This window comes from Aedes aegypti, chromosome 3 (assembly GCF_002204515.2).
Source record: "Aedes aegypti strain LVP_AGWG chromosome 3, AaegL5.0 Primary Assembly, whole genome shotgun sequence".
Classification (NCBI taxonomy): domain Eukaryota; kingdom Metazoa; phylum Arthropoda; class Insecta; order Diptera; family Culicidae; genus Aedes; species Aedes aegypti.
In genome coordinates, this window is record NC_035109.1 from 173,409,888 (window position 1) to 173,436,275 (window position 26,388).

General features: G+C 35.7%; 1 protein-coding gene and 1 long non-coding RNA gene across 2 annotated transcripts; both read right to left on the reverse strand.

The window, feature by feature from the left end:
• Window positions 1-5,201: 5,201 nt before the first annotated feature.
• LOC5577818 (phosphatidate cytidylyltransferase, mitochondrial) lies at window positions 5,202-6,525 on the reverse strand. Its single transcript, XM_001663538.2, has one exon. The coding sequence runs from the start codon at window positions 6,321-6,323 to the stop codon at window positions 5,316-5,318; it is 1,008 nt and encodes a 335-aa protein (XP_001663588.1). The 5' UTR covers window positions 6,324-6,525; the 3' UTR covers window positions 5,202-5,315.
• A 1,683-nt stretch (window positions 6,526-8,208) lies between these two features.
• Window positions 8,209-20,508, reverse strand: LOC110679110. The gene is made up of 2 exons (XR_002502214.1): window positions 20,392-20,508; window positions 8,209-8,364 (listed from the first exon to the last, which is right to left on the reverse strand). It is a non-coding gene; the product is annotated as an uncharacterized LOC110679110 (long non-coding RNA).
• Between the last annotated feature and the right edge of the window lie 5,880 nt (window positions 20,509-26,388).

Here is a 26,388-nt window from a genome sequence, read left to right on the forward strand (position 1 = left end):
TCGCCGCTACGGTTCGTCCGTTTTCTTATATCGGACTTGACTACTTTGGGCCGATCCAGGTGAAAGTTGGCCGTAGCTGCGTCAAACGGTGGATTGCTTTATTCACGTGCCTGACGATCAGAGCAGTCCACCTAGAAATCGTCCACGCGTTGTCCACGGTATCGTGCAAGATGGCCGTTCGTCGGTTCGTGGCTCGCCGTGGATCACCCATGGAAATCTACTCCGACAATGGCACCAATTTCCAGGGAGCCAGCCGCGAGCTACGAGAAGAAATTGAAGCCGTTGGCAGGAAACTGGGAGAGATTTTCACCAACGCGAACACTAAGTGGGTCTTTAATCCTCCTTCCGCGCCGCATTTCGGGGGATCGTGGGAGCGCCTTGTGCGGTCAGTCAAAGTGGCAATGGGATCACTTTGCTCTGAACGGACCCCAGATGAAGAAACGCTGGCAACCGTCATCGCTGAAGCTGAAGGTGTTGTGAATTCCAGGCCGCTAACGTTCATCCCGCTTGATGATGTGGCCCAAGAAGCTCTGACGCCAAACCACTTCATTCTGATGAGCTCGGATGGTGTCGTGCAACCCCCAAAGATGTTAGCGGAACCGGTGAAGGTGACGCGTTCGAATTGGACCATGAATCGACAGCTCGTCGATCAGTTCTGGAGACGCTAGATCAGAGAATATCTCCCAACGATTGCCAAGCGAACCAAATGGTTCAATGAATCTGAGGCAGTGAAGGTCAACGATTTGGTGATGATAGTGAACGAGAACCAGCGAAACGGATGGACCAGGGGACGAGTCTTGTCGGTAGTAAAGGGCCGAGATGGCCGTATTCGCCAGGCGATGGTACAGACTACATGCGGAGTATTCCGACGACCCGTATCAAAGTTAGCAGTACTGCAGGTGCAAGATAGGAGTAACGCAGAGTCATCAGCGGAACCGGAAGTGCGTTACGGGCAGGGGGATGTTGCCGACACTGGCAGCACTGATTATTCAAATACTGAGCCTGTTCGCGATACCCCCCAATCGGATTCTGCACACACCAACTGACATCCATCAAAGTATCTCGGGTCATGTAGCGAATGACAGACGTCAATGCGATTAGGTAGGCCGAAGTGTAAAACCACAAGTCATGTGCGAACATACGGTGTGAATTATCCTCTCTATTTCTTTAATTTACTATTATTATTCAATTACCATCTTTGAGATTGTGCACAAGTGCGAAACGAATTTATAATTTCTTCATTGTAAGTTAAACGAGAATTTATTAGCGAAATCGAGCCTACAAAATGAATTAACTTTATATAGGTTAGCGACACCCATAGGTCCGAATAGATCCCTTCAATCGTGATTGCGATATCACTATTCTGAACTGTAAGTTATCAATTAATACTCTGCTACAATTTATTACTATAGAATTATTCTATAGGTATCTGAAGAGCCTCGGAAGACCAGCGTAAGCTAGAAATTGTTGGGTTAGACCGAAACTAAGAAGACCAGATTGTAAGTGGTAGCATTCAGTTTTCTTTAAAATTTTGCGCCTAATAAATCTTTTCCGTAGCTTTAAGAATTCGGCAAACTGAACTACAGTGCGATTCTCTATCGAGGTCCGAAATTCTACCCAACAAAGTTTTTTGGAAAGGGTTGACTCAATCTGTGATCTGGGTGTTACGATTGACTCAAAATTGAGATTTAACGAACACATAAGCATCATAACTGCCAAAGCATTTACCGTGCTTGGTTTCATCCGTCGCCATGCTTCCGATTTTACCGATAATTATTGTCTTAAGACGTTATTCTGTTCTCTTGTACGCAGCATTCTTGATTATGCTTCATCGGTTTGGTCGCCATTCTACGTGAAGCATAATCTGGCAATTGAACGTATCCAGAAAAGCTTTCTAAGGTTTGCTTTGCGTCATCTTCCTTGAAATGATCCGATAAACTTACCTAGCTATCCGGGAAGACTGTTAATTAACTTAGAATCTCTCTCTGCAAGGCGTATCAGATCGCAGAGATTATACATTTTTGACCTTATCACAAACAATAGGGGTGATCGGGGCAATATGGGCCGCCTAAGGAAAACGTCATGGAATGCTTTAGCTTTAGCCTTAGCTTAGACTGACTACACGTCCACGTCCTTGCAGTCAGGTGAGATTGGGGGAAGGAATGTTAGTGTGTAACCTTTGCTATTTGGAGACCGTGTTTGCCTCTGCATCTCCACAAAGGTTACTGGGAGGGATGTTTGTTAATAGGGAGGATCGTTGGGTCACAGGATTCACTTTGATAAGCGATTATACCATGATAAATAATAATTTGTGAGACATAAACATGCTTATATCAAGACCAACAATTCAAAAGGCCTCAAGTCCAAAATGTAAACAAATCAGGTTTTTGCTGATTTTAGTGTATAAGAGCCTATTCTTATTGAAACATACAATAGCCATACAAAAATATGCATGAAAGTTGAAAAAACTACATTTTTCTAAAAGGCCCCATCTCATTTTCCACTAATCAGGTTATTTATCGCAAATGTGGCCTTTTCCTAAAAAGGCCTCATTTCTATATTCGACTGAAACCGAGTTGAGGCCTATTAAACAAACATCAAAATTGCAATTTAGAGAACGAAAAACGGTTCAATTTACTAAGTAGAAGTAAGTTATGCTACGGAGCGATTACGCTTTGTATTATTTTACACAGCGCTTGTCGCAATGGTGAACATGATCAAATTTTCCGTCGGGTCCTGTAGACTGATGTATTTTGTATCATAATACCTGCGTCAGCCTGTCTGTACTTCACTAATTATCGACAAAACACGATTTGATTACAATTGCATGAAAAATAACGTTCAATTGCAATATTGAACCAATATTTTCTTGACGACAAACTCGCGTAGCACACCCTATGTTCATGAATGACGAGGGAGTTAATAAATCACATATTTAATCGACCGCCCGAATCTTTTTTCTGCTGTAGAGATTTCCTTGTACCTTACTTCACCACTTAACACTCTTCTACACTTCAATTTTCTTATTTCATCATCAATTTTGGATGATTTTCAAAAGGCCACATCACAAGATGATGAAAAAAGAAGCCACAACTAGAAGGCCTCAACACATGTTAGAGTAAACAAAGGCGTCAACTCACTGGCCTCATCAGCGTCGGCCGGCGTCTATGGGCACAAATCAAAAGGGCTTAATACCTTTTGGTGAAATAAAAGCCTCATTTCCTTTGACTCGTTTTTTTAGTAGGATTTTTTGCTAAAATGATAGTAATTAATATTCATTGCTATAAATCAGTTTGTTCAGCGACTTTCTGGATGATAAAATAACATACAATGCATAAATTCATAATATAAATTTGATTTATTGTTTGACAAAACAAGATTGCGTTTTTCTCATTGTTTACTTTTTGGAGATGAGGCCAATTGTGAATTGTTAGTCTTGATATGTAAATATAATATTTTCATTTGATATGAACAATTTTTATGTAGAGGAATGCTGATACTTGAGGTGACGAACCATTCAAAGTTTGTTGAACAAATACCTAAATGTAACATTCCTAACACTTTTATTCTTATGCCGACACTTATAGTGACGAACCATCCAAAGTTTGTTGAATAAAGTGAACCTTTCGCAAGTCTACACTTGTAGTGTCGAATCATTCAAAGTTTTTTTAAATTACAAAAATAAAGGTAAAAAGAAAAGTGTTTTGAAAATAAAATGTTAAACATAGATAATTCATGGATCAGAGTTTATGTCGACACTCACAGTGACGAACCATTCATAGTTTGTTGAAAAATATTTACGATTAAATGTGCAGTCATACATATCTTATAGATTAGAAATAGTAGCATGAAACGAGCTCACCAATTGATCCGTTATCCTTGACTGAACAGCAACAATTCACTTTCAGCTCTACTCGTTTGCTCGGCAATAGCACTCAGAGAATGTTTGACCCTTCCCTCATCACCCACCCCCGCAGGAGCAATCGTCAAAGTCGAAAGATCAAACACTACTAACGGGCCGCGTACTTTTTCACTTCTAACAACCGACGCGTGACATGTTTGATCCTGCCCTCATCGCCCGCCCCCGCAGGAGCAAGCGTCAAGGTCGAAAGATCAAACACTACTCCTAAGGAAAACGTCATGGAATGCATAGAAAAACAGCAAAAACTATTGTTTAAATGCAAGTGACTTGTACTATAAAATGTTTTTTCCATGCTATGTCGATAATTAATGTAACATCAACTTAAAAATTATTTTAAGAACGTTTTTGAAAACCATGTTTTTACTTGTGTTCACCAACCATATGGGGCAGTATGAGGCACTTCAATTAATCGTATATTTTTTTATTTAAAATAAAATAGAGAATAGCTAATAACAAACTGTACAATATTGGAAAGAAAATTTTAGTATCTTTGCTTGAAGTTATTAATTCTAGCGGCTGATTTTTGACAATTACGTTAGACATAGTAAGCAAACAATGTGATTCTAGTAATAAATTACAACACTTGGTTCAACCTAAACTAAAAAAAAAATAAAAACTAAATAAACTAAATTGTAATAAAATTATGTTTCACACGAAGTAAAATAGAAAAAAAAATCAAATTATTTATTAATGTGATTAAACATTGAATTTTCCTTCTTGTGAATTCCAGTTCTAGATGGATTATAAAGCAAATTGTTTAAAAATGATTCTTCAATAGCTTAGTGCTTTTGGAAATTTATAGTTTACGAAGCCCATCAACTTAGTGGCGATGTCGTCTAGCGCGAAAAGCCACTCTAATAAAATAAACAAATTAACTAAAGACCATCTATTTATTACCAGGGCTTCTTATACTTTCGTTGTTTTCACGAACCCTACTGATCACGTTCTTCTTCTATTATGCGAGTCGGTGGTCTGCGGTCTTATTGGCTTTTATGAAGTACTTCTAGAAGTCGGATGGAAAGTCAAGCGACGAAATAACCCAATTACTTAAAAAAAAGTGAATGAAATACTAATCCTCAGAATTTGCGACTTTTGTGATTTCTTCAAAATTTAATGGTTTCAAAAACTCAAGAAAACTATCATTCGTTTCCATCCATACTCCGTTCAATTCGATACCTTAGAAGCTTTCCTCATAAAAAAAAAACTAGCTTTTTCTTTAAATCCGGGATAAAACATGTGGTTTTGAGAAATTATGTGATATTCGAACCAATTACGTTAATGTTTGCTAACACACTTTATTCCAAATGAAACAATACCATCTCACTATCGTGACTAGCGTCAATCATGCTAAACTTATTAAATGCAGTGCCTAGAAGACAGTCTTTCCCTCACACTAGGTGAACGTTTTCAATGCCTTGGACCAGCTGTATTGGACCGATTTGGTCAACCCTGCCGACGGGATGTTCTTGATGGACTGTTTAACGCTACTCTGCCACACGATTGCACGCAAACAATGGGCAACGATTTCCCGATAGTTGGTCGACTTGGAAACATCCGTTAAGATATCTTCGGTGTCCTGCCGGTAGCGTCCCTTGGTTTGCTTGTGCACGATTCGTCGAACTGGCCATTTTGGAAGGTGATTCAGATGGTAGAGGATGGTTTTCTCCGACTGGTCCTGGATGCAAATGGAATTGTCGCTGTTCTGCTGTGGAAGTTGCAGTACGTGTCCTAGGTCAGCTAATGTTGATGCGTAAAGGTTCCGGAAGTTTTCCAGTTGGGGTCGAACGATGTTGTTCACTTTGTCTTTGTTCTCGCCGAATATCATCCGGAAATCTCCGGCATAACTTATGTTGGATATGGCCCGATACATTTCAAACTCGGTGAACTTTTCCGGGAGCAGAAGCAAGGCCGCATGAACTGCTGCTCGCAAATTGGTATCGATTGCATTTTGTATCTTGGAACCACTGGCAGGCCGGATGATTTCTACAGGTTTATGAAGCCGTCCGGCCAAATACAAATTGGACCAAGTGGTCAGGTCATCCAGAAGGTCCTTCGTACACACGACTCCATACTTTATGATGATGTCCTCTTCCGGAATGGGAATCAGCGTATTGAAAAATACTTTCGCTCCAAACGATTCCTGGTACTTGGCAATGAAGTTGCTTCCCAGATACTTCAGCCCGGAATAATGGTCCGGATTTCGTTCTAAATTACTGGCGTGCCACCGGTGGGCATTGTCGACGGTGTAGATCAAGTCGATCATGTTCCTCTTCTTCTGGGCCGCATCCTGTCCCAGTTGCTGCTTGACCCCGGAACCGTAAGCAAAACAAAACGTAATGTTCGGCGGGAATCGAGATAAAATCCGATAAAACATCGGAGCCGTATTGCCTTTCGTCAGCATTCTCCTATCAAACCACTGTTTCACTTTTGTTCATTATTCACCGAAGCACTAATTGAACACAATTTTTAGCAATTAACACTGTTTTAATCCGAGAAAATATTGATCAGCTCTTCGAAGCCTTAAAACACACGCGTTGTTTCGGTACCGACAAAAATAAGACCGACCTGTCAAAAACTCGCAAACCTCTGGTGAAGCCAGCCGAATGATATAACAGCTTCTAAAACCCAGCAGCTACCAGCCCACAAATCTACTTACCTAATCTTCCACCTGATTCGATAAAAAAACAACAGCTCCACAACTTGAATCACAATTTTTCACTTTTGGATATCACTTCTCGGTATCGGGAAAACAAAAAAAACTTGTACCGAACGAACGCCAAAGCGCAAAATGTTTTGTTTGGGAGAAATTCGTTTTGAGGTTACATCGATTCATCTGTCAGTGGTTGGTTATACATCGACGAAATCGATCGAACACGAATACGAGGGAAAAGACACCTTGAGACAGAAAAGGCCTTCACATCACTGTCCCGGACAGTGCACAATAAACCATTTTATGAGACGTTTCGAATCATATGAGCTGTGATGTTAAAGTCACCAAAATAGCTTTGGTGAGCGAATTTGACGGATAGCGCCGACAATTTTTGTCGCATAGGATTCATCGAATGTAGCGCGGTTGTTGCACCATGGCCAGATTCATTTCCCGAGCGCGTGCACGGAAAGAAATAACATATTGTGATTTAAAAACAGTAGCGGAAAATCAACACTGATGATCATTGTCGTTCTACTATTATCAAACATTTTAATAAAAATAAAATGCTTTTAGAAGTGCGCAGCAATGCTAAATCGGTCTGATGTATTCTGCGCAGTTCATATGTATTTTCCACACGTTCTCCTATAATTGTTTTTAATCCACTTCGATACCGTCAATCCGCCCCCAAACTGGATGGCGTACACTCAGCTTAAGGTGATTATAAAACGAAGCCAAACAAGGGCACAAGACTGCACGCAAACAAATTTTGTTGTATTATCTACCGAATCCATGGTACACAGCAAAAAAAGTTGTTGAATATTACATCGAAACCGCTGCAACCAAGTCATTCCCTCGGTTGTGTAAAATTACACAGTCCGACGTACACACGGGCTATTGGTGTAATAAATGCGACCGATGTAATTGTTCCGATGTAATAGATTCAACGTACACAATGCGATGTAATCGATGCGACGTAATATGAAAACTATGTAATCTAAGCGATTCAAGCGAAAAAAGCGATCACTAATTCTGCTCAATGATTGATTAAATTGCTTTTTGTATCATTTTTTTTTGCTTTTAGATAATGTTTATGATGTTAAATGGGCGTTTACCCACAAATTGAGCTATTTTTGAAGCTTTTAATTTTGGAAATGGTAAAAGCAATTTAATCAACCATTGAACAGATTTGATGATAAAATGTTAAAATATTTTCACATAAATAATAATAATAATAATAATAATAAGGTTCATTCACAAATTTTAAAACGCCAATAATGCACATTTTTGACTCCCATCGTAACGCTTTTTCCATGAATATTCTTCAAATGTTTTAAGCGCTGTATCATTTTGAGGACAACCACCCACCACTTTCAGCGTTGTAAAATTTGTGAATAAACACAATATAGAGTCATTTAAAACATTAATTACATTTTTATTCATAATCATATATTACATTTTTTTGCATTAAAGTAAAGATGAATCGAAGCCAAATCTGAAATTTTAAAGAGCACAAATATAAGAACCGAACTTTCATTGGAGCTGCAGCTGGAAACTTGATCGATTTGTCACTCCCTGGTGGTGACCAATCGATCAAGTTTTCAGCTTAGTAGGAAGTTTGGTTTTCCTGATTTGTGAAAATCTGAGGTTTGGCGTCGATTCATCTTCACCTTAGCATTTATCTAACTGATGAACCATAACCATCGTTGGGATGCTTCAGGTGATAAATCCGACGAACTGCAATGGAATTATTCACATATGCTCTGCAAAGCCCGTTCAAGTTTTCGTTGTTGATCTAGAAAAAAGAAAGAAAATGTTATTGAATAAGCAGGGTGTCTACTCGTTTACCGAAATAAAATTCCCTGATATTTCCAGGTTTTTCCAGGTTTAAAAAAAAAATCCAGGTTCCAGAAATACTCTAATTTTATATGTCTATGATTTTTTTCACCCCCACTTAGGTCTTAAATCTAGTATTATTATATGGGTTTAACGTGGTTTACGGCTTAAGCGAATGTGAAGAAAAGGGCCCTAAAACAAACAAATGCCAAATTTTAAAATATTTTCAATTTAATAGCTATTTATACACTTCTGAACATTATTTAAAGCATGCTGATGCGATTCCAATATCCAATATTACAATATGAACATGCTAACAATACCAAAGCTTAATTTTTATTCAAATGAATTGTATTTTCCAATGATGATGTATTATATTTCGTTTGTTAGAGCTCCGTGAACTGAACGAAACTTTCAAGTACATCAGTATGCTACTTCTTGAAAGTATTTTTAGTACAGATGAATGGTACATATCATTTCCATCGGTCGTTTAGATAACTAAGACAACTTCATGGGCGCAAAAGTAAAACTTTATTTGGATTTGTGGTAATATTTTAAAATAAATACTAAGTTCATCGATGTATTAGCAAGCAATCATACAGTTCTGATCTGCATAAAAGCCAAATTCTTTAAAATATCTTAACATTAACACGGTCATCTGCTACATATTTAAGTAGATATACATATATCCATCTAAATTAATACAAATAATCCGTAAAACTTTTGGATCCCGATCCATTTTTTTCGGAAATAGAAACACGAATTATCAAGCCCCTGGGTAATCGCGTTCGACCGTATAACATATCACTGTGGTAGGTAATTAAAATAAATGTTGAATTTTCGCATTTCCTTCGGAAAAGTTCTAAATTATTCATGATTGTTACGAAATTTTCAATTTAACACTTCAGTCGTCGCGCTGTTGTATTTTGTACAACACCGCTGAAAAAACCTCGCTTTTCGTTCACAACAGCAGCACGGTGGTTCTGACGGTGGCAAACCGCGCGACGACTAGAAGGTTAAAGTTGTACAAATTTCAGAATTCTTTTCGAAAATCGTTTGTTCTAAAACCGAATATTTTCCAATAATTTCAAAAATTGTGCATGAAGCAGGGCTGGTGGTGACTGAGTTTCTTGAAAACAGGAAATTTAGAAACCTCTTTCCAGAAAAAAAAGACACTAAAAAGTAATCAAAAAGAGACGAAACAGTAAAATCAAAAAGCAAAACGAGAACTAACAGGAACCAGGATAGAATAGTTTGATCAGACGACATATTTCTCTGAGAATATTTTAAACTTTTTTTTCAAATTTCTCGTGACATTACGACGACATACCAACAAATCTGGTATATGGCAGTAAATGACAAACATGTATTATGACGACATTACGATGGGGATTGATTGAGATTCTCACCCTCCAAGAATTTCCTAAGGAATTCCTCCAAATATTTTGTTTCGAGTATTTCAAAAAAGAATCAAGATTTTTCCAAAAAAAAATATCGCATACAATACTTCAGGGCTTCCATCTGAAATTCCTATAATTATTTCCATTATTTCAGATATTTTTCGAAAAGCCTTTAGTCCTCTAGGATTTTATCCGGTGATTCTCCAATCAGTTTTTCTACAAACATCCTTCAAGACTCTCGTTTAAAACATATTATAATATTCAGCTAGAAACTTCTCCAGATGATTCCAAATTCTCAAGAATTTCTACAACATTGTTCTTTAGATTTTTGTTTAAAGATTTTAACAGCAAATTTCTCTGAGGATACCTTCAGGAATTACTCCAGAGATTGCTCCTAAGATTTCTTCGGAAATTCCTATATTAATTCTAAAAGATTTCTCAAGGAAGTTTTCGCAACTTTTTTCTCGAACATTCTTCCAGGAGTTTTCTTCGTGGAAATTTGAATGAAATTTTCCAGTATGCTGAGAAATTGTTGAGAAAAATTCGTGACGTATTCCTAAAGCAAATTTTAGGGTACCTTCTGTTACAGTTACTTATGTAATTTCTTAGGTCACCTTTGATGGAAAAGGTTTTTAGAAAGAGTCACTCTTGAAGAACTATTAGAAGATTTCCAAGATTAGGACGAATTAGGACGAAATTCCTAAAAAAAAATGTGAAGGAATTATTGTTATTACAATCGTAGGATCTCATGAAAAAATGTTGGAGTGTTAACTGGTGTGGAACCTTAAATGAACTTTTCAATATTCCATGGGGATTTTTTGAGAATTCATTCAAAACGTTTGGATGAACTCCAAAATTCCTTGGAAAAAACGCTGGAGAAATTTCTAGAAAAAAATCTAAAGAAACTTAATAATGAAAACAGGTCGAATATAAGGAATTATTTGTAATGTTCTTAATAGATTCATTCGAATAACCCCTCGAGGAACTTTGGAGCTATTCTTTGGAATAACCGTAGATGAAATGGCGTTGAAATTCTTGTCGGGTTTTCTTGGAAGAAATTCTGTGGGAAACTTTGGATATCTCTTAGATTAACGACTGTAGAATTCGGTTGAAAAGTTAGTGAAAAAGTATCTGGAAGAAGTCCTAGGATAGACTTTGTTCACAGGGAATACCCTGAGAAAATTACTAGAGGTAGTAACGTTGAAATTCTCAATCCTGAAGCAATTTCTGGAGAAATTCTTGTAAGCATCCTACGAAAAATTGCTGAAGAAATTGGAAGAGGAATGATGAAATCTCTGGAGCAACCACAATTATAATTCCTGAAACTGTTCTCGAGAAATATGAGAAGAAATTTTGTATCTTAATTAGGCTGATACAAATATTAATTTTCTTTTATGTCCGAGACCACTTGGAAGGTACGAGGGGGGGGGGGGGATAAAAATAAATAAGGAACAAAAAAATTAAAATGAAAAAAAAATATTTTTTCGAATTTTTATTTTTAACGATACTTGTTAAACTTTTTTCAATCGTCATCTGGATCTTATTTTACCTGTTTTTTATTTTAAAAATTTAAAAAAACCTAACTGATGTCAAAAAAATGATGAATATTTTTTTTCTCCCCTTCAAAATTTTCGGATTTTTGAAGGGGGAGGTGACATAAAAGAAAATTAATATTTGTATCAGCCTTATCTGCAAGCAAGATAATGGAAAAAAGAGACTTTAGAGACTATTTTGGTTAAAATAGAGACTTCAGACCCCTTTTATCAAAAACTAGTGGTCCCGGCAAACTTCGTCTTGCCATCAAGTAGGCTGTTGAAAAACGCAATGAATCGTCCCGTACAAAATGACAGTTCCGTTGATTCTTGTTTTTTCAACTTTCCTTGTGAATATCCTGGGATTTTTCTACACACAAACACGTCGGAACCCTTGACGAACAGAGCGGAGAAAGAATCATCAAGATCCACTGACCCGTTCGTAAGCCATTCCGTGACATACAAACACCATTCCATTTTTATTTATATAGATAGATAAAGACTTTTTAGAGACTTGCATAAAAATGGTATCTAAAATAAACCTGCTACCAGCCCTTGATATGTTAATCTTTCACTAAATAAATAAAGAGACATTAAAAACATCAATCATGTTTTGGTAAGCTGATAAAAAATCATACTTAAAAGGATCTTCATTGAATAGCTCATATAGTGCCCATGCCCCATTTTTTTTCGAATGAAGAGAGTTTTCTGGCAAATAATGGTAGCTCTGGATTATGACGCAAAAATCCATTGTCGTTAACATATTCTATCATGTATTACTGCCTCAAAGTAATTTCCCTGATTGTGATCAAAATTCCCTGAGAATTCCAGGTTTTTTCCAGGTTGAATAAAATTCCCTGATAATTCCAGGTTTTCCAGGTTTTTCCAGGTAGTAGACACCCTGATAAGATTTGAGTTTTCCACATTAACGGAAGTATCATTCAAATATTATACTAATATCAGTTTTCAAGATCTTAATTCATTCTTTATTTTTGGGGAATTCTTAGATGCAAAGATTTCAAACAAACCCGATTTAGGAAATCTTTCTGCCATAGATTCACCTGAAATTTTCGAAATTCTACAAGCAGTCCCTCGTCTAGAAATGCAGGTATATGGCAAGTTATTTCTCTTCTAGCCATACCGTTGAAAGCCCAAGCCTCTCGAGGAGGGCTTCGGGAGTTCCACTACAGATGAATTGACTTGTTTTTCGGTTCCATACAGTTTGTATGCAATGAACAATTGATGAAAAAACTACATTTCTATTCTATTTATTTTATCAAAACTAGGTCTATTTTATCAAAACTAAGATTTTGTCATGCCCCTTTGCTTCTAAACCCGCTCATCGATAAGTGCTAGGAATAGTCTTTGACAAATTGCATCACCTCCTGAAAAATTGGATTTTTTTTATATTTTTCATTAAATGCGAAGGTTTTTGAAATAAATAGTTTTATTGATAATCCAATATAATAAAAAAAAAATAAAAAAAAGTCAAACATTCTCATAAATATTCAGCTTTCATCAGCAATTCAATGTTTTGGAATGATGCAAATGTTTGTCCAGAAAAACTCAGTCTTCTCAAATGGTTCATTAGAACTTTGAAATATATAAAAATTATCTATAACGGAAATCTTCAGTCTTAATTAACGGTTTTCAAATTATATTCTACTCTATTCTAAGTGCTTGCACAGCCAATATTGAAAAGCATCCTGGAAATACTTAAATTTATCAGCAATATGATAAAAATATTAAAATGGCCAGGCCTACTGTGCAGACTTTGGGGTTGAAGAGAATTGAAAAAATCATGACGATCAGGTTATTCACGAATGAATAATATGATAGGCGAAAAATTTTAAATTTAAGGAAGGAAGAAACGGGGACAACCGTACCAATCGTTTCAATTTAGGGTTATAGGTTAAATCGTTGGGAGTGGCGTTGCTGAGAAAATTTTCAGAAGCGTTATTTGGAAATCTATAGATTTACCAACATTTTTTTTTAATATTTAAACAATAATCAGAAACTATATTAACATATGTATCATATATTACCACTATGAATCAACGGAATATTAACCCTCCATCTTCGATTTCACTTTGAATCACTTAAAGAGCTCCTTACTAAATATGTTCTAAAAATCCTCTTGAATTTCTACAAAAAGTACCATATGATAAGTTTTTCTTGTAAATCTTCGGTAAAAAGATTTTTTTTTTATTTCTAGTAGAATTCTCTTTAATATTTCTACAATTTTCCATATTTGGCCTTCCTGGAATTCTTTCAAATGTTTTTTTTTTCTTCAAGTGTTGTCTTCGAGTTCTGTAATTCTTTCGAAACCCCTTCTAGAAGTTTTGCCAGGATCTTCTTTTTAATTCCTCCTTTAGGAAATCTCGAGAATTCATTGCTTCATAAACTCCTTCATATATATTTGGCATACTTTTCAATTCAATTCTTGTAGTGATGTCTTCTGAAATCCCGTTTTGAAAGTTTTGTTATTGCTCTAGATTCTTTCTGGATAACTGTATGTGTTCCTTCTAGGAACTTTTGAGACAAGCTTTCTGGAATTATTCCATAAGATCTTTCAAGATTTCCTCTTAGATTTTTTCAAGGAGTAGGAGTGGAAGCGTTCTGAGAATGTTTTATAATTTTTCCAGGAGGAACTTCTGGATTTTTTCCGTTTCTATTTCGAATTTTTTTATAAAATTTCTCAAAGACTAATTTAAGAACGTTCCTCAAGATTTTAATCTATGTTTTTTTATAATCAATACAAACTTTATTTTTGAGGAACAAAGCTATACTTTTGTATCTAGTCTTTATATTATCATAAATAAATAAATACATTAATAAATCTGTAAACATTTAAAAAAATATAAGCTTGTTTAAGTAACTATTGACAACGTTTAAAGAATTTAGATGATACCAATATTTTTTTTTTGTCTTCGTGATACAGTAAGAAACATCCAGACTTTTTTCATTATGTGTTAATCATTCTACGTTAATTTAATTTTTTTAAGAGTTTCCAAAATTTCCTAAATGAGACCAACTACGAACATATGAAAATACACATAGAAACCAAACAGGAACCAAGAGATAAAAAAATCTCGGATAATCGGATCGAGCACAAATATTTTCAAGGGCTTTTTTTTTAATTTCTCATGACATTGCGTTAAGTATTACAGCTTTTTTATCATGATGTTCTCAAGGAATTTATGGAAATTAACTCAGGTATTAGCCCACAGTTTCATTCATGTATTATTTCGCTGTTTTTTCGCAGGAGTTCATTTAGTATTTATTTTACAGAGAAATTCCTCCAAGTTTGAGTTACCTTTGAGAATTTTCATGGAAGAACTCTTGTAGGAATAATCTCAACTGGAGAGATCAGAGGACGAATAACTGGAAAAAAATTAGAGGAAATCCTGGAATAATCTTTAGGATAATGTTAGACACAATACTAGTGTGTGTGAATTGCTAAAGGAATATTGTAGAAATTCCCCTGAGCAACCTTTGAGAAAACGTAAATGGAATGGAATGGAACGACGAAATATGAATTAATGTGCAAAATATTTCTAGAGAGATCCTTGGAGGAGTTAATGAAAATATTCTAGAAGAAATCTCTAAAACAAACACTAGAAGAATTCCAGAAACTTTTCCTCGAGGAATCTGAGAAGAAATTCTTAAAGCACCTGTTGAAAAAGCTTGGCAAATAATTTCTTCATGTATAGAGATGGATAGATATCCTTACTTGAGATTTTCATTTTTCTTTTTTGAGGGGTTTTCATAGGAAATAATCACTAGATGAACTGTGATTATTTTCTATGAAAACTCTCCAAAACAATTTCTAATCAGTTCTTCCGAAAATTTTGTCTACAAAACTGTATTTTAAAAAAAATGTCACAAAAATACTTCAGGGCTTCCATTAGAAATTCCTTCATATATTATTTCAGAAATGTTTCAAGAAATCCCTTAGTCCTCCAGAATTTTATTCAGTGATTCTCATATCGGTTTTTCTAGGACATCCTCCAAGACTCCCGTTTAAAACATGTTGCTATATTCATCCAGAATCTTCTCCAGATGCCTTCAAGGATTTATCAGGATTTTCTTTCATAATTTCTTTAAGATTTGAATTAAAAATGTTTCTAAAGATACCTCCTAGAATTACTTCAGAGATTGCTTCTAAGATTTCTTAGGGAATTCTTTCTATAATTCTAAGAGATTTCTTAAGGAAGTTTTAATTTTCTTTTCAAGCTTTCTTCCAGAAGTTTCCCATGCATTTCTCCAAAAAAATGTGAATGAAATTTTTCAAAAAGCTGAGAAATTGTTGAACAAAAATCTTGACGTATTTTAAAAGCAAATTTTAGGGTAACTTCTGTTAAATATAGGGTATCTCTTAAGTCACTCTTGATTAATAAGGATTTCTAGAAGGACGCACTCTTGAAGAACTTTTAGAAGATTTTCAAGATTATTGCTAATAATCAAAAACAATATCAGTTCAATATCTGAATAATATCTTGCAGGATTATGTGAAGGAACTCCTGGAAAAACATAGAACGAAATCCCTATTAAATTGTGTAGGAATAATTTCTTGAAAAAAAAAACTTTTGTTTTAACTTGTGTGAAACCTTAAATGAATTTTTAAATATTCCATGGATATTTTTTGAGAAATTAATTCAATTTTTTTTTGGAAGAACTCCAGTAAGGGGTCGTCCATAAATGACGTAGCATTTTAGGGGGGAGGGAGGGGGCTTCTCGAATTTGTGACGAGGGGGAGGGAGGGGTCCCAACTTGTGGACGTAGCATTTTGAATAATTTCGTTAAACAGAGTAGACAAATTTGACAAACAGTTTTTTATCAAACTTCATTGTCTGAATTTTTTAAATTAATTTAAAAAATAAAACATTGAAAACATCAATATTATAATATTAAAAAATTTCTAAGAACTTTATAATTTTCCTGACAATCAAATAAATTTCATGAAGCTTTAAGTAATTATGTGAATTATATATTGTATTTGTGTCCAAACTATTTTATTTATAAATTAACAAACTAAATGTTTAATAAGTTAAGTAAAAATCAATGCTAGAGAACCAAACATCCGTTTAAACTGACAACCTAATCGATTGGTCACCACCAGCTAGTGACCAAACGATTAAGTTTTCAGCTTAAACGACTGTTCAGTTCTCTAGATTTTTGCTCTTGAAAATTTGAGGTTTGGCTTCGATCAGTGAAAAAATGCTACTTCATTTGTGTTAGGGGCCGTCCACAAATGAAGTAGCATTTTTTCACTGATGTTTTACACCCCCCCTAGAGCCTTGAATGAAATGCTGGAAGGAAAATTCTAGAGAAACTGAATAATGAGACACTGGTTGAATTTAAGGAATCATTTGAAATGTTCTTAATAGTTTCACTCGAATAATTCTAGAATTTTAGGAGCTATTCTATGGAATAACCGTAGATCACATGGCGTAGAAATTCTTGTCGGGTTTCTTGAAAAAAATCCTTGATTGAATTTTAACAAAAACTCTGGAATTAGGCCTTGAAAGAAATTTTGTGGAAATGGATGATCTCTTAGTGTAACAGCCGGAGAATTCGGTTGAAAAGTAAGTGAAAATTTATCTGGGGGAAATCCTAGGATAGTGTTTGTATTTTTTTTTTTCAAGTGCATAGTCTCAGAGAACATTACTTGATCTTTTGAAAAATTGCTGAAAGAATTGGTAGATGAATTTCTTGAAAAACTTCTGGAGAGAAGCCTCTTTTAGTTCCTAATAAGATGAAACCGTTACAATCTTCTATTGCCACGATTAATGCGTTATATATTTAGGTTAAGTTAGGTTAAGTAAATTGAAAACGTGCTTTTTTTTCTCTTATAAGCAGGTGAAATCAACACACCTATAAAAAATCTGAACTGCTACGTCAAATGATATGTAATATGTTGTTAACAAAAAGTTAATACAATCTTAAATTTGTTTTACCAAATTAGGATGATAGTGTTGTCTAATAACACAGAACACCTAGATATAATAAATGAATGTAATATTTGTAAAGGTACTAAGAAAGAAATTAAAAAAAAATCCAGATGAAACCTCTGGAGAACCCACAAGGATAATTCCTGAAGCTGTTCTCAAAAATGTAAGAATACATTTTGCAACATAATTATCTGCAAGCAAAATAAAGAAGAAAGAGACTTTTAGGACCATTTTGGTTAAAATACAGAATTCAGAGAGCTTTTATCAAAAATATAGACTTTTTGAAGAACTGCATAAAAATGAGCTCTAAAAAGAAACCTACTACCAACCCTAGGTATGTTAATCCCTCACTGATTAAGAGATATCTTTTTTTTTTTTTTTGTATGGTATTCAGTTGGAGCTGCCTGACAGCTTAACTTGTCAAGGCTGAACCCTCGCAGGGCTGCCAGATGTACAGATTTCTCTGTATTACACAGATATTTTTATTCTGACACAGATTCAATTTGTATGGAACACAGATTTTCTTTCAACAATTTTTGTATGGACACAGATTTTTTTGTACGGGACACAGATTTTTTAACCTCGTGGATACAGATTTTCTATCAAACCATCTGGCAGCTCTGAACCCTCGGTCTGGCTTTTGCCAAGTTTCCCCTCTACCAGGACCAATACTCAGACGGACTAGGCAATGGCGCCCACATGAACACTGTTTTTTATTAGTATTGTGACGTGGTAGTTTTTGAAAAGTACCCATATTCCCTTGCTTCTGAGAAAAGGAAGCATTATGAAAATCAGCAGCTCCATTAGAATTTGTTTGAAATAGTAGTGCATTACTAATACTGTCCTAGTCGAAATGGTTTTGAATAATTTGTCATTCAAGTGCTATTCTGATTACTATTGTCTTTTACGTAAGATTAGAGTCTTAAATGTCAAGTGTCGTCAAGTCTTAACAAAATTAGGCTGTTTAGTAGTAGTTCTAGTTAATTTCATTTTTGTTGTTAAAAGTATTTATTGGTCATTACGTTCATATATCCTTAAAGAAAAAAGTCGCTTTCCTTGTCTGTTCAACAATTTTTCGAAACTATCAAGTGTACCCTAATGATCGATCTCAGCGTCTTACTTTCCATAGTCATTTTTATAGTGAATATTGAAGAGTAAAGTTACCTTAGGCTTCTTTTACAGTCTCCTACAAGATTCACTTTTCAATGGCAAATGCAATGCTTCACAACGCCTACTAAGTATTCCCTACGTCGTATATTATAACGATGTATCTAGCTAGCTAATAGTAAGAGTGGCTACGGATCATTCTGGTTAGCAAAAGGCAAACTGAACGTCACCAATAGTATTAATGTCCACTTCGAATAGATTAATTATTTGAAATGGGCATAAATTCTATCAATGACGCAGAATGTCCGTTGGATCACATCCGAGATATTATTGCGTCTATGCCATATGAATTATGACGCGGCTTTAAGCAAAAAATGCCAAAATGTGATACCACCACTACAGGTTACGCCTTTGGTTTCCATCATATGGGCTAATGGATTATGCCCTCCCATCGCGGCAAGGTCGCATAACCAAGGGGAGGGATACATTGTGATTCGAGCTAAGAACCTTCCGATTGTGAGCCACGTACTCTACCACTCAACCACTTCGTCATCTTCCCTCACTGATTAAGAGATATCATATCAATATACATATCAACCATGTTTTGGTAAGTCGATAAAAATTCATACTCGAAAGGATTCTCACTGAACAGGTCAAATAGCAAAATTATTTTGACTTTTTCGACCCACTCCCCCCCTGTCCCGCTTTTTGTATGAGTCTTCTAAAATGTTTGTAAGGCTTGTCACGATATGCCTGACCGCTCCCCCTTGGAGCGTGACATAATTTGTGTACGACCCCTAATGGTTGCTCTATCTGGGTTTTGACGTGCATGCACATATTCTATCTTAGGGCCATTCACAAATTTCATAACGCTAGAGGGGGTGGATGGGGGTCGAAAGGCTGCTACGGCTCATACAAAATTTGAAAAATATTCATACTAAATGCGTTACGAGGGGGTGGGTGGGTATCGAAAATGGCCATTTTCAGCGTTATGAAATTTGTGAATAAACCCTTAGCCGTGTGGTTAGAGTCCGCGGCTACAAAGCAAAGGCATGCTGAAGGTGTCTGGGTTTGATTCCCTGTCAGTTCATGATCTTTTAGTAATGGAAATTTCCTTGACTTCCCTGGGCATAATGTATACCTGCCACACGATATACGAATGCGAAAATGGCAACTTTGGCAAAGAAAGCTCTCAGTTAATAACTGTGGAAGTTCTCATAAGAACACTAAGCTGAGACGCAGGCTCTGTCCCAGTGATGACGTAATGCCAAGAAGAAGAAGATATTCTATTATGAATTACTGCCTCAAAATAATTTCCCTGATTGTGATCGAAATTCCCCGAGAATTCGGGTTTTTTTCCAGATTGAAAAAAAATCCTGATACTTTCAGGGTTTTCCATGTAGTAAGGGTGTCTACTAAGGAGACCATCATAGTAACTATTTTAGTATGGAAAAGTCGATATCGAGTCATGGAACATCAAATCATGGAGGTTTCACTGTATAAGGTAATAAGCTTAGGAGTGGTTCAATGTTAACGACAGGCGGCCTACGCCAACACCTGTCTTGGCGGAGGAACTTAGTACCAGTACTACTCAATGCTCCACAATGGTACAAGGACTCAGATTCACACCTTCCAAGGGGAACCAGACCCTCCCTTTCCTGTCAGCATACGAATAAAGTTCCAACCAGGGTGGGTTACCCGATCTTCCCTGAGATTGCTTGTATTCCGGCCAGTACCGATATAGTGACAATCCCGGCTGTGACGATATAGTGATGGGAGTAACCGTGTAAAAGGCTAAGGACCACACTGTGGGGTCTATTTTTTTCCTTCAGATACACGAAGTACTCCTAGTATGCCAGCCTTTAGGATAAAGTAAAAGCTTTTCTTCCACAGCAGACATTCAGGCGCTACCAACACTGATTAGTTTTCTAAGAAATGGTGCTCTCTGGGAAGTGGAATTCGGGGGAATGTTATAGAATCGTAACTTACTTACCCAATACACCGAACTAGCTGGCGTATCGCGAAATCCCATGTAGAATCACGATCACTCGTATGCCTTCGGTGGTTCGGTGCTCCTCTTTTGCCATGCCCTGTCATCCTGAGCGCTAACCAGCTCTAGTTGCAGCGGATGTTGTTCGTCGAAATCATACGACAAGATGTTCTCATGGGCCACCGGAATCTCTCGGCAAGATGGTCTCGAAGTCCCGGAATGACACACAAATTTCTTTAAAATTGGATTCCTGATTCCCCGGGAAGGTGACGGCATACGTTGGGGCGCGTACGTATGGGGTTAACACCCGATGGAAAGATTGGCTTCTTCTGCATTTCCTTGTCCGGATCCGGAGGAATAAAAGCAACATCACTTGTGGCCACTGCAGCGCCCGTCTTGTAGACAAATCGCGATCACTAAATTATTCAAAAATCACTTTTATTAATGTTTTCGCGACGGGATACCACCGGAGGTACGAGAGTTAAAATGGCGGACTTCACAACAACTTCGTCGACAGAAACAACATGGACAGTGTTGCGAGACTTATTATCGCACCAGTCATTGATACAAAATAGCATTTGAATCTGTGTAATATGACAACGTTCGTCGGAATGGTTTGGTTGCAGCGGTTTCTGTGTAATATTTCTATATTTTAGATGTGCATATTACACAAGTACCATGTAATAGGATATGGAGATCTTGTTTTCGTGTAATTTTAGGGTGATGTAATATAACATCAAAAAGATGCTAATATGCATCTGATTTTCGCTGTTACATCGGATTTTTATTACATCGGCTGAATTACGTCGATGCAAATTACATTATTTTTTGCTGTGTAGAATTAAGAACTGCACCAACGATTTTCAACCGACTACAAAAATCTGTTAAGTTTACTATAATCTGGTGAAAATCACTGAGCAGTGCAGTAAATTTGACTATGTCCATAGTAGCATCCACTACAAAGCATTGTATTTCAATCCGTGACACCCACCGTCCAACACAGTGTGGTCAAAAGTATGATGCTAAACTTCTCAAATCAAGAATGTTTCTAGTCAAAAATACTACAACTCTGGTTAAATCAACAGAAGAAATTTTCTTGTGTAGTGATGTTGACTATGTTTTGGTAGAGTTAACAGATTAATGTAGTCGGTTGAAAATCGTTGGTGCAGTTCTTAATTTTACCATGGATTCAGTAGTTTCTACAATAAAATTCATTTCAGTGTGGAGAATCTGACAACAGTTTGCGTTGAAAACCAATCAATCTGCTTGCTTGCTGGTGGTGACTAATGGGATAAATTTTCAACGGTGAGGGCTGTTTGGTTCTCAAGTCTTGTGCTTTTGAAAATTTGAGGTGTGGCTTTGTCCTATAATCACCTTAACGCAATTTATAATTAAGTATTGAGTTGTAAATATTAGTATATATTAGTTGTGTTGCTAGAGGACATCTTGAAAATTCACTGAGATTCTTTCAGAAACCCTTCTGAAATTATTATATGTAGTTATTTCTTTGATCGCTCTGATTTTTCCAATAACCTCCTTGGGACTTCCTATTGGCCTATCCCAGAAACCCATCTTGGGTTATTATGGAAATCCTTTCAGGATTCTGCTGTAAAATTCTGGAATTCTGCCGAAAATGATTTAATGATTGCTTTCCAGTGTAATGGATTCTATTTTAAATTCTGGGTTCGGGGATTCTCACAAAATTTCTCGGGATTTCTTCTGGAAATCCAATCGAAATTATTATTTAAATTCTGATATTTTCCTCGTAATTCTTCAGTATTTCTTCCGTGAAACTCTTTGAAAGTTCTTCAAAATCCCTTTGAGATTCTTTCCGAAAAATGTCTTAGATTATACCTATTATTCTAGAATACTCTCGGAAAGACGCCTGAGACTATAATCAAAAAAATCTATTATTTCACTTCACTTTCTTCCGTGCAAATTCTTGGGATTCTTTCGGAAATTCCTCTGTAATTCTTTTGTAAATCCCAATGGAATTCTCCCAGAAATCCCTGTGGAATACTTCCGAAAATCCTGCTAAGAATCTTCCAGATGACGGGGATTTTTTTAAATCTTTATTTATGGTAATCATCCGAAAATTCCTCTGTAATTGTTTGTAAATCCTGCTTATATTCTTACAGAAATCCTTCTTATATTCTTACAGATTTATTGCTATTGATTTTATTGTTTCTGCCTGAGATAATTTTGTATATCCAGAATTATTCCGAAAATTCCTTCGTGATTATTTAGAATTTTTTTCTAAGATTTTTTGAGAAAAAAAAACTCTGTGATTCTTCTGGACATTCATAAGGAAGTGTTTTTGATTTTTTTTCGTGATTTATTATTGATTTTCCTTGAAAATTTTCTTAAATCCTTGGCAGAATTTTCTGAAAATCCCTCTTGACTTCAAATGGAAATCCTCCAAGAAAACTACCGGACAGTCACTGGGACTTTAAAAAAATACCTATGAGATTCTTTGATTACTGATTTCTTTTTCTGAGCATCTTTTGAAAGTGACTTTTAAATGGTTCTGGAAATTCCATTTGAAATTATTCCGTAAATCTTTCTGGAGCTCTTCTGGACATCGTAATTATTCTGGAAAATATTCATGAAATCGTCTGGATGTCTGTGACTTTTCATTGAATCTTCAGGGGTTCTTGGGAAATAACTTCTGGGATTCTTTTGGATATCACTGTAAAAAAACATTCAAAATCCATTCGAAATTCTCCTGAGATTGTTTCAGGAATTTACGAGAATCCTTAAAATAATTCCTTTAGAAATCTCCCTGATAATATTTTAGTGATTTCTCTGTGGTTCTTCTGTAAATCGACCTGGGATTCTTCCGGAAATCCTCCTTTAATTCCAAAGCAATTTCCAGAAGAATTTTCAGAAGGATACTTTTAAGAATCCTGTATATTTTTCCCTAAGAATCTCAATGTATTTAAACAAAATACCAGGACAATTTACGGTTGAATCCCACAAAAACTTCCGGTAGAATTCTTGAATGCTTCTCATTCAAGCAGAATTCCAGTCGTATTTCCGGATGAATTTCGGCAGGTTTTACGGAAGAATCCCAGCAGAATTTCTTGAAAAATTCCAGTAAAATTTCTGGAAGAATCTTTGAAAGATGTTTTGAAGTCCTCCAGCAGGATAACAGAAAGAAATCTGGGGGTATTGTAGAAGAATTTCCGAAAGAATCCTAGAGAGATAGTCGAAATAATAACAGTTTTCTTGAAAAATTCAGGAAACTCCCAGAGTCTAGAGGTAGTTCGGGAAGAATTTCTGCAAGAATCCTTAACAGAAGGATTTGAAGATCCTCAGAAAGATTTTCGAAAGTATCCCAGAAGGCTTCGCGAAAGAATGCTAGAAAGATATCTGGAAGATTTCCTACAGGATTTTTGGAAGAGTCCCAGACAAATTTCAAGAATATGGACGTAAAAATCTCAGTGGCATTTCTAGAATAATTTCAGAAAGATTTTCGGAAGCATCCTCGAAAGTATTCTAAAGGGATTCCGAAAGCATCTCAGGTGATTTCCGGAAGAATACCAGAGGTATTCTCATAATAATCCCAGAAGTATTTCCGGAAAAAGGCCAGAGTTATTTTCGGAGGAATTCTCGACGAATTTGTAGTAGAGTCGTAGTACATTTTTTGGCAAAATCCTCTAAAAATATCCAGAAGAATTGCATCAGGATTTTTGTTAGAATCTTCCATTGAATTTCCGAAAGAATCTTCGAGAATTTCGATTCGAATTTGATTTCCAGGATTTCAAAAGTAATCCTAGGAGATAAACGCAAACTCACATACAGATTTATGCAAATATTCCAATATTGCGGCGCTTATATTAAATCCACATCCAGCGGCGGCGGTAACGCGCAGAAGATATGCGCGCAATTCAAACGCAACGTCAAAATTCAAGTAGGCTTGGATTTTTTCGTCCTTCAAGGACACAAATGTTTCAAATTTGCTAAATCTGAAACATTTGGTGATTTTCATTATCACTGCGACGGTATATCGACATTTTCAGATAATCGCATAACGTGGATTTATCTTGCAGAGCACAATAAGATGTCCTGAAGAATCACAAAGGATATCCGAAAGAATCTCAGATATAGTACCGGAATGCTAACGATGTTTTTTAGATGAGTTCAAAAGCGATATCTGTAAGTATTCTGTGATTTCCAGAAGAACTTAAAGAAAAATCAGAAATAATCTTTAGATTTCCAGAACAATCCCAGAGAGGTTTTGAAGGATTCATAAGTGATTTAAGGAAGAATCCCAGGAGGGAAATTCCATAGAATTCTGGAGTAATTTCTGGACCAATATCTTTTTATATGCTGTATCAATATTTACTAGTAATTATAATAAACAAGTATTTATGGAACAATAACAATTTTAATTTATCGCCATAATTGAACAACAATTTTAATTAGAATGTGCATCCACCACATCATCCCTCTCAGAAGGATTGTGATTCTAAATTTTTTTTTTGCGGTGATTCAGAATTGTACACTGAAATGAATTTTATTGTAGAAAATACTGAATCCATGGTAAAATTAAGAACTGCACCAACGATTTTCAACCGACTACATTAATCTGTTAACTCTACCAAAACATAGTCAACATCACTACACAAGAAAATTTCTTCTGTTGATTTAACCAGAGTTGTAGTATTTTTGACTAGAAACATTCTTGATTTGAGAAGTTTAGCATCATACTTTTGACCACACTGTGTTGGACGGTGGGTGTCACGGATTGAAATACAATGCTTTGTAGTGGATGCTACTATGGACATAGTCAAATTTACTGCACTGCTCAGTGATTTTCACCAGATTATAGTAAACTTAACAGATTTTTGTAGTCGGTTGAAAATCGTTGGTGCAGTTCTTAATTCTACCATGGATTCGGTAGATAATACAACAAAATTTGTTTGCGTGTAATCACATACTAGTTTAATTGTATGTGGTGTCATTCAATATTTAAAATATGATTCGTTAAGCCGAACATGTTGATCCTTCGACATGAACCAACGAGCATTGCTTGAAATAATGAGATTTTTTCGATTACTTTGATTACTGATTTCTTTTTCTGAGGATCTTCTAAAAGTTACTTTCAAATGATTCCGAAAATCCCGTTTGAAATTATTCCATGAATCTTTCTGCAGTTCATCTGGACATCGGAATTATTCTGGAAAATATTCATGAAATCTTCTGGATGTCTGTGAATATCCTTTAAATCTTTCAGGGATTCTGGCGAAATAACTTCTGGGATTCTTTTGAATATCACTGTAATTTGGATTTAGAATTCTCATGGGATTATTTCAGATATTAACGATAATCCTTCATACAGAAGTGATGTTTCTGTGAATCGCCTTGGAATTCTTCTGGAAATCCTTCTATAATCCCAAAACAATTCTCAGAAAATTTTTCAGAAGGATATTTTTAAGAATCTCAATGGAATTTCTGAAAAATACCAGAACGATTTACGGTTCAATCTCACGAAAACTTCCGGTGGAATTCTTGAATGATATCCGGAAGAATGACAGTCGTATTTTTGGATGAATCTTAGCAGGTTTTACAGCACAATCCCAGCAAAATTTATTGAAAAATTTAGAATAGAAAGATATCCGAAAAAAAAACTTTGTTTTGTTTTGTTTTTGTAAGAGTCCCAGGAGTATTTCAAAGATATTGGCGTAAAAATCTCAGTGGAATTTCTTGAAGAATTCCAGAAAGATTTCCGAAAACATCTCAAGGCATTTTTGGAAGAATACCAGAGGCATTCTCATAAGAATACCAGAAGTATTTCCGGATAAAAATCTAGAGTTATTTTCGGAGGAATTCTCGAAGAATTTCTAGTAGAGTCGTACATTTTTTGATAAAATCCTCTTTAAATATCCAAATGGATTGCATCAGGATTTATGGTAAAATCTTTCATAGTATTTCGAAAACAATTTTCAAGAATTTCAAAGAATTTAATTTCCTGGATTTCAAAAGTAATCCTTAAGG

Coding starts and splice junctions, on each gene's coding strand:
- LOC5577818 (XM_001663538.2), bottom strand. CDS start 6,323: ATGCTGACGAAAGGCAATACGGCTCCGATGTTTTATCGGATTTTATCT.